The sequence below is a fragment of the Protomyctophum parallelum genome (genome assembly GCF_964188405.1).
Source record: "Protomyctophum parallelum genome assembly, chromosome: 18".
Lineage (NCBI taxonomy): Eukaryota > Metazoa > Chordata > Actinopteri > Myctophiformes > Myctophidae > Protomyctophum > Protomyctophum parallelum.
Window position 1 is genome coordinate 8,392,339 of NC_139716.1, and position 9,195 is coordinate 8,401,533.

Below are 9,195 nucleotides of genomic sequence, written 5' to 3' on the forward strand. Positions count from 1 at the left end.
ACCACAAGCACGGGAGCAGCGCATGTTCGAGCACTAGTCTAAAGGTTGTTGAAAACCGAAAAACGCGCTCGGTGTGTTCAGATCACTCATTGAAACCCTTGCCACACTCTTAACATAAGTGACCAAATTTGACTGGGAGACTGCCATTGGATTTTTTTGAATTTTTGTTTTTTCATTTCATATCAAAGCAGGGAATCATAGCTTCAAATTGACATATTGGTTGTTCAGTTTGACCCACCAGTTTTGGAGACATGGCTTATAGAGTGATGTCTTGCAGAAAACAGCGAGTTGAGAAAACAGGCTTGAAAGGTTCACTTCTGTGGTCTCTAACATTACAATAGCTACATATTTAAGCATGTTTTTCATATTTACATGTCAATTTCAGTTTTGACACTTATTTCAGACATGCTCTAGAAGAGTCTGCCTGTGCTATTAACTCATTTTGGAAAAAAAATAAAAAAATAAAAAAATTCTCCTCTGGTGAAAAGCTGGAATGTGCGGGATGGCAGTCTCTCAGTCAAATCTGGTCACATAGGTCCGGTGTGTATGCGCAGGTGTTTCTGACAGCGACTTAAATCGTCGATACTCTTGCCAGCCACAGTCTTTGCAGTGATACGGCTTTTCTCCCGTGTGGAGACGTTGGTGGATCTTCAGATGAACCTGAATGACTGAAACCTTTGTCACACGTTTTACAGCGGAAAAGGTTTTTTCTCCCGTGTGGATGCGCTGGTGTGGCTTCAGGTCCCTGGACTGACTGAAACTCTTGTCACACCGGTCACGGTCATAAGGTTTTTCTCCAGTGTGAATGCGCTGGTGTGTCTTCAGGTTACCCTTGAGCATTGACACTTTTGTCACAATATTTACAAGGGAAGGGCTTTTCTCCGGTTTGAAGGCGCTGGTTTAGATTACCTGGCTGATTGAAACTCTTGTCGCACCGTTCTCCCGTTTTCTCCAGTGTGGATACGCTGGTGGAGCTTCAGAGAAGAGCTTGACTGACTGAAGCCTTTATTGTCACATGTTTCACAGCGGAAAGGCTTTTCTCCGGTGTGAACACACTGGTGTCTGTTAAGGTCACATGATTTAATGAAACTTTTTGCCACACCGTTTACAGATGTGGGGTTTCTTCCTCGTGTAATCCGTGTGATGTGATTTTACTCCTGGTGGAGGTAAAGTCTCATCTGTCTATTGCTGACTGGAACATCTGGGTCGGTCTGTGTCTCCTTGTGTCGGGCTGGTTACTGTCAAGTTATTCCATAAAGGCTCTTCACAACGCTATAAGCTCTGTAGTATTTTATTTGCAACAGCACAATAAATCCCACGTTACATCCAGTCGTAGTGTGTACACAAACTTCCCTCGTATCCGCTGCCCGCGTCAACATGCACTGACGTCACATCCGTTTTTCCCCTTAAAGACATCTCATGCATTCAACCATATCATACTACCACATCTCCCTTTCTGTGAGAACAAAGGGTGGACTACCTTTGTCTCTGCAGGTCTTAAGGGGTTATTCTGCCCTCTTTGCTGGAAGACCTGTCCCTTAGCTGTCCCTGTTTGAACATGCAACATACTAGATAATATACCTTAAATAATTCCATACTAGAATTAAACTTTAAACTTTTCAGGTATAGAAACAGTAACATTAGAGCATAACAATTCACACAGTAGTTCCACTTTCAATAGCCACATTAATCAATCACAATCTTCCACTTCCTTTTCTTTCCTCTCTTTTTTTTTTTTTTTTTTTTTTTTTTTAAACACAAGAAATAAACAGTCACAAATCAAGTCTGTGTGGTTGCCTAACCTCCCTTCCAGACCTGGTACGCACAGTCTCTGTGGGATCCCCTCTGACAGGTGATGTCACCACAGGGAGAGTCGGCTCTGGAGCAGGCAAATCCTCCCCCACCGGCGCCTCTGCGTCGTCGATCAATCTGCCGCCGGTCTGTAGTGGCACCAGATGATGCCGGTTCCTCCTCAGCGTGCCCTGGGGCACCTGGACAATATAAGAGCGAGGAGTGTTGTGTGTAGACAGCACCGTGCCCTGGACTCTTGCATCGGTGATCCACACATCCTCCCCAGACACGAGAGGCCTCAGGGCTCTCGCACCGTGTCTCCTGTCGAAAGATCTCGCGTCGGTCCTCCTCTTCTCCTTTTCTTTGGCGCCCAACGCATCACAGTCCGGCAAGGCCGGATCCAACAGCGTCGGAAGGGCAGGAACTGTAGTGCGAAGGCGGCGCCCCATTAACAGCTCGGCTGGGCTATAACCGTTCTGCAGAGGGGACGCCCTGTAGGCCAGCAATGCACGATATGGGTCCGACGCCTTCTTCAGCAGGTTCTTCACCGTTTGCACAGCCCGTTCAGCCTCCCCATTGCTCTGAGGAAACTTGGGGCTGCTGGTGACATGTTCAAAGCCGTAGTCTGCTGCAAAGGCTCTGAAGTGGCCACCAGAGAACTGGGGCCCGTTGTCTGTTTTCAACTTCTGACAAATCCCGTGACGGGAGAACATGGACTTCAGGTGGACCACCACATCCGAGGACCGTGTGGGCGACAGCTGTGCAATCTCCACAAACCTCGAAAAATAATCTACCACCAGTAGATAGTTCTTGCCATTCAGCGTGAACAAGTCCGCCCCCAAGGTCTGCCACGGCCTGTCCGGCATTTCAGTAGGCATCAGCGGCTCCTTGACGTTTGTCCTCTCCTGGATGCAGGTTCTACACTTCAGCACCATCTCATTTAGCTGGCTGCTGAGCCCCGGCCACCACACAGATTGTTTGGCCCGACCCCTACACTTTGTCACCCCCAGGTGTCCCTCATGTAGCCTCTGCAGCACATCATCTCGCAAGGCTAATGGAATGACGAGCCTCGTGCCCCGCAGCAGCAGTCCATCATGCACAGTCAACACCGCTCTCTCCGCCCAGTACTGCCTCAACGCACCCTGCAGTTGGCTCTTGTCAGGCCAGCCGTCTGCGCAGTACCTCATCATTGCAGAGCATGCGCTGTCCGCTCTCAACTGCTCACGTAGGTTGCTCAGATAATCTCCACCGACAGGCAGGTTGCCAATGACAGAGTCCATGTAGATGTTGGTGTCCTCTAGTAGGCTTGTTTCGTGTGCTCTCGCGGCTCTCAGAGGAGCACGAGACAGAGTGTCAGCAGTCCACAGGCTTTTGCCAGCGACATGGTTGACTGTGTAGTTGTATCTCATGAGCCTCATCCTAAATCTCTGGATTCTCGGTGGGAGGTCGTCCAAAGCTTTCCCTCCCAGCAGGCTCACCAGCGGTTTATGGTCAGTCTCCAGCTGGAATGGCCTGCCCAGAATGAAGCAGCTGAACCTTTCACATGCCCACGTCGCAGCCAGTGCCTCCTTCTCCACTTGAGCATATCGCTGTTCTGTCTGTGTCATCGACCTGGATGCATATGCTACCGGCGACCACTGGGCGTCACTCTTCTGCAGCAGAACAGCCCCCAGGCCAAAGGAAGAGGCATCAGCAGAGATCTTCAGTACACTGTTTGGGTTGTACAGTGTGAGCACTGGTGTGGATGACAGCTCTGATTTCAACTGATTAAAGGCTGCCTGCTGCTCTGTCCCCCAATACCAGTGGTTTTTCTTGGACAATAGGTCTCGTAGCACTTTGTCCTTTTCTGCCAGATTAGGCAGGAAGCGTCCCAGCTGATTGACCATGCCTAGAAAACTTCTGAGTTCACTGACATTTTTAGGTGCATCCATCTCCTGTACTGCTCCTCCTCAGTAGTGACGGCATTCAGAGATCTTGCACCGCTTCTGCACACTTTTCCGTAATGTCCCCTTTTTCCACAGTTATGGCACATAACATCTTTAGCAGGGCAGTCCATCATTCCATGTGAGGGCATTCTACCACATCTGTAACAGGCTTTTGAGTTAGGCTGTGACCCCGCATTTGGTCTATACCTGCCCTGCGTCTGTGTCTGAGGCTGTGTCTGAGGCTTTGAGGGGAAAGCAGGCTTCCTGTAGCTCTTGGCATGGACAGCATCAACGTTAGCACCCCTGTTAGCACTGGTGTCTTCACCTCTTAAGTCAGACTGCTGTCTTCTAACTTCTTCCGCTTGCCTCGCCTTTGCAATAGCAGTTTGAAGGGTTAGGTTAGGGTCTAGTTGTAGCTTTTCCGACAGCGAGACATTTCTCAGGCCAACCACTATCCTGTCCCGGATCAGCTCGTGGTGTAGCTGCCCATAGTTGCAATGTTCAGACAACCCATGCAGCGCGGTGATGAAAGAATCCACAGTTTCTCCCGGCTGTTGCACACGTAGATTAAACTTGGCTCTTTCGTAGATTACATTCTTTTTAGGCACAAAAAATGCATCAAAGCTCCCCCTAACAGACGTGTAGTCTTTCTTCTCGTCTGCCGTTAGCGTTAGCCCTCTCAGCACATCTTCCGCCTCATCGCCCATGCAATACACTAAAGTGTTCACCTGGTGTTCGTCCGACGTCACGTTCAGGTTGCTTGCAAGTCGAAAACGGTCAAATCTGCGGATCCAACGCTCCCATTCTTGTGGTTTGGTAAAATCGAAAGGCTCCGGAGGCTGTATGGTGAACGTAGCTGTAGGTGTAGGTTGCGCCATTTCCTCGTCTGCCATTCACTGCACAAACGCTTTCGTCTTTTTTTTTTTTCTCTCTTCAAAAAAAAAAACTCGCTTATACGTTGCCCAGATCTGACACCATGTCAAGTTATTCCATAAAGGCTCTTCACAACGCTATAAGCTCTGTAGTATTTTATTTGCAACAGCACAATAAATCCCACGTTACATCCAGTCGTAGTGTGTACACAAACTTCCCTCGTATCCGCTGCCCGCGTCAACATGCACTGACGTCACATCCGTTTTTCCCCTTAAAGACATCTCATGCATTCAACCATATCATACTACCACAGTTACAGAGCTAATTGTTTTGCAGACAGGCTGCAGCTAAGGGCATGTTTCCCATTCTTCAGCATTTGCCAGTAGAGGTCGTTGTGGCTCCTCCGAGATGTGTGCGCACACTGAGAAACGCTGGAGACTCACGTCTGGAAGGACTGGGACCACCTGACTCCTTCCAGGAGTGGTACTTCATCGTCAAAGATGCCACTATATGTGGACTGTGATGGGAACATAATGTAACAGTACGTCTGTTGGGGCAAGAAGATTACTCTGTCTTTGTCTCTCTCTCTCTCTCTGTCTATTTCTGTCGCTCTCTTTGCCCCTCTCTTTCAGCCTCGCTGTCATTACCTCTTTAATTTCTATCTTCCCTCACCTTTTGTCTCTCTCTGCCTCTCCTTCTCTGTCTCTCTCTGACCTGCTGTCTCTTCCGTCTACCCCTTTCAGTGTCTCTGTCTCTTTCCGTCTCTCTCTGGCTTCAGTTTCTGCCTCTCTGGCAGCTGTCTTCTGAATCCTGACGGTTTTCTGAAATACCTCATGTTTCTATATCAGTGGTGCTCAATATTTCATGTCAAGGACCCCAACCATTATATGTAATTGGCCACCGACCACCATTTGAAAATGTTCCAGTGACCCCCCCGGAAGCAAAGATTTGAGTTAAAAACGTTCGCTGTGAAAGAATATATATATTCAAAGATTTGCACCACATTTTCACGGTTTTTCAAAAATAGCAGACCTACAAGCTCGTAGCGCGGCCCTAGTTAAGAGTAGACTACAGTACATCCAAGTACACAAGGAGGGAGTAGTCCTACCCCATTTTCAGGCGTGGCGAGGGCGTGGTAGAGGCGACAGAGGGAGGAGACGGCGCTGAGCTCGGTGACAGGGACCGGCTCCACGCAGCAACTCTTCTTGAAGGACAGCGTGCTTTCTGTGTAGCGGTCAAACAGTCGCCCCAGGTGGTCCACCTCCGCCTGCAGGCAGACAGGCAGGCAGACAGACAGACAGACAGGCACGGTGGGAGACAGACAGGGTGGGAGACAGACAGGGTGGGAGACGGTTGGACAGAGGGAAGAGGTACAGAGAAACAGTTTAGACATATTTACCTATACCGACTATTGCCTACAGACCTTTTTTTTGTGAAAAGAATCGGCAAATGTATTTGAAAATGAGTTTTTCTTTTATTATGATATATTAAAGGGACACTTCACCCTTTTTGCTAAAAAATATATGTTAATGACGTTTAGAAGCTTTAGATCACTTTCCTGGGGGTATTTATGTGTGTAATATGTGGTTTTAGTTATTTTAGATTGTAGCAGTGAGCCTGTTGTCTCTGATGTCATGGACACTGGTCTCACTACCTTCCTGGACTACAATTCCCATAATTCTTTGGTGCACTGCTCCTCCTTGCGGATAGGGGGAGAGCTGTCTTACTGAGACAACATGTAGTCCAGGAAGGAAGTGAGCCCAGTGTCCATGACATCAGAGACAACAGGCTCACTGCTACAATCTAAAATATCTAAAACCACATATTACATACATAAAGCCCCCCAGGAAAGTGTTCTAAAGCTTCTAAACGTCATTAACATATATTTTTTTTGCAAAAAGGGTGAAGTGTCCCTTTAATACAACGAAAAATGCTGGCAAGTGGAGAACAGGGCGGAGTTTTGGGCTGGCTGACCTGCACAGTAAGTAGACATGGGCACAGTGTCAGAGAGCGTTTGTACCTGGGCTGGCTGACCCGTACAGTAAGTACAGTAGACAGGGTGTAGTATCAGAGAGCGTTTGTACCTGGGCTCGTTTGTCCAACCAGGACTGAAGGTAGGGCTTCCATCCCAGGACAGAGCAGTCGCTGTAGACCACCCCACAGCGGGACACCGTGGCTGGAGAGGCCATCGCCAGATCCTCCACCTCGAACAGCAGAGACACCTGGACACGCACGCACACACGCACACACACACGCACACACACCACTCACCATTATGTACTGCATGTGTATAATGTAGTGGGTCGAGCAGATAAAGGTGCTTGATTCACGACGATATCTAATGACAATCCTCACCTGTGGCGGCATGGAGATCCTCTCTCCGCTGATCAGAGTGAGGACCTTGTTGTCGTCCATGAGGGCGTTCATGCTCTCGATCCACAGCGAGTCCACCGGCCCGTCCAGCACCAGCCACTTCTCATCCGCCTTCTCATCTGCAGTCGTGGACAAGATACAGGAATATAAACCTTCTCATCTGCAGTCGTGGACAAGATACAGGAATATAAACCTTCTCATCTGCAGTCGTGGACAACGTAGATACAGGAATATAAACCTTCTCATCTGCAGTCGTGGACAAGATACAGGAATATAAACCTTCTCATCTGCAGTCGTGGACAACGTAGATACAGGAATATAAACCTTCTCATCTGCAGTCGTGGACAAGATACAGGAATATAAACCTTCTCATCTGCAGTCATAGACAACGTAGATACAGGAATATAAACCTTCTCATCTGCAGTCATAGACAACGTAGATACAGGAATATAAACCTTCTTATCTGCAGTCATAGACAACGTAGATACAGGAATATAAACCTTCTCATCTGCAGTCGTGGACAAGATACAGGAATATAAACCTTCTCATCTGCAGTCGTGGACAACATACTGTAGATACAGGAATATAAACCTTCTCATCTGCAGCCGTAGACAACGTAGATACAGGAATATAAACCTTCTCATCTGCAGCCGTAGACAACATAGATACAGGAATATAAACCTTCTCATCTGCAGTCGTGGACAACGTAGATACAGGAATATAAACCTTCTCATCTGCAGCTGTGGACAACGTAGATACAGGAATATAAACCTTCTCATCTGCAGTCGTGGACAAGATACAGGAATATAAACCTTCTCATCTGCAGTCGTAGACAACGTATAGATACAGGAATATAAACCTTCTCATCTGCAGTCGTGGACAACGTATAGATACAGGAATATAAACCTTCTCATCTGCAGCCGTAGACAACGTAGATACAGGAATATAAACCTTCTCATCTGCAGCTGTGGACAACGTAGATACAGGAATATAAACCTTCTCATCTGCAGCTGTGGACAACGTAGATACAGGAATATAAACCTTCTCATCTGCAGTCGTGGACAACATACTGTAGATACAGGAATATAAACCTTCTCATCTGCAGTCGTGGACAACGTAGATACAGGAATATAAACCTCCATATTCTATGTGTCAACACTCAACACATTGATAGCCTCGGTGCCCAGGCTGTTATTTTCGTTTCTCAAAAAGTAAGTTGTCCTTTAACCATTAAGACCTGGAATGGCGATGGCCTTAGCTTTTAACCACCATTATTTTAAACATTAGCTATTGAAAAATAGCAGATATACAAGCACCAATACACTTGGTGCCACTCTACAAGCTGAAGCTTGTCAATCTGCTATTTTTGAAAACTCGTGAAAATGTTTGATTATAATATTCTTTCATAGCAAACTTTTTTACTCAAATATTTGCCCCGGGGGGGGGGGGGGGGGGGGGGTCCTGGAACAACACATTTTCAGATGGGGGTAGGCGGCCAAATACAAATTTGGGGGTCTTTGACATTGGTTTGAGAACCACCAATATAGAAACGTACTTGTACTCAAGTAAATGTAGGCCTACTTGTGGGTAGGTAAGAAATATTCAGGGGAGGTCCAAAAGCCACCCTTCCATCTGAAAACACCCCAGAAAATAATTCCCAGATTAAATTATTTCACATTCACAAGCTCAAGGTTACGTTTTCTCATTCAAAACGATCCTTCCTGGAGGAAACTCTGGGTAATATCAACATAATTAACTTTCTCGTGAGACAGAAATGATACACTTAAAATGTAATGCCTCTGTAGTGAAGTGCCCTCCAAATATGACCCTATAGTCTTTAGACAGAAAGGGGCAACAGGCAGAAAGAGGAGACCATGGTGCCTGAAGAAGGGCCAGGCTACTTGAGAACAGACTTTTAAAAATCTAGTTTTGAAGGCTGACTTCTCTCTCTCTTTCTCTCCCCCTCTCTGAGAGAGAGAGAGAGAGAGAGAGAGAGAGAGAGAGAGAGAGAGTGTGTGTGTGTGTGTGTGTGTCTCTGTGTGTGTGTGTGTGTTGGGGGGGTGGATGTCCACCTGACAGACAGAGGTCCCAGCAGGGACAGCCGGCACATGGCGCGCAACAAAGCCAAAACATGAACAACACATGAAATGAAAATGAGGCACATGAACAAACACATTTATTTTTTCTTGGGTTTGTGTGTGTGTGTGTGTGTGTGTGTGTGTGTGTGTGTGTG

The 9,195-nt window shown here is 47.2% G+C and overlaps 1 protein-coding gene across 1 annotated transcript in view; it reads right to left on the bottom strand.

Moving 5' to 3' along the window:
- Window positions 1-6,956, bottom strand: part of dnah2 (dynein, axonemal, heavy chain 2) — a gene marked incomplete at both ends in the record, with an annotated part of 126,688 nt that extends 119,732 nt beyond the window's left edge. Inside the window, 3 exons of the mRNA XM_083789374.1 lie at window positions 5,698-5,856; window positions 6,674-6,811; window positions 6,945-6,956. Of these exons, the coding sequence (XP_083645500.1) occupies window positions 5,698-5,856; window positions 6,674-6,811; window positions 6,945-6,956 (309 nt within the window). The remainder of the gene's footprint in view (window positions 1-5,697; window positions 5,857-6,673; window positions 6,812-6,944) is intronic.
- Window positions 6,957-9,195: the final 2,239 nt, after the last annotated feature.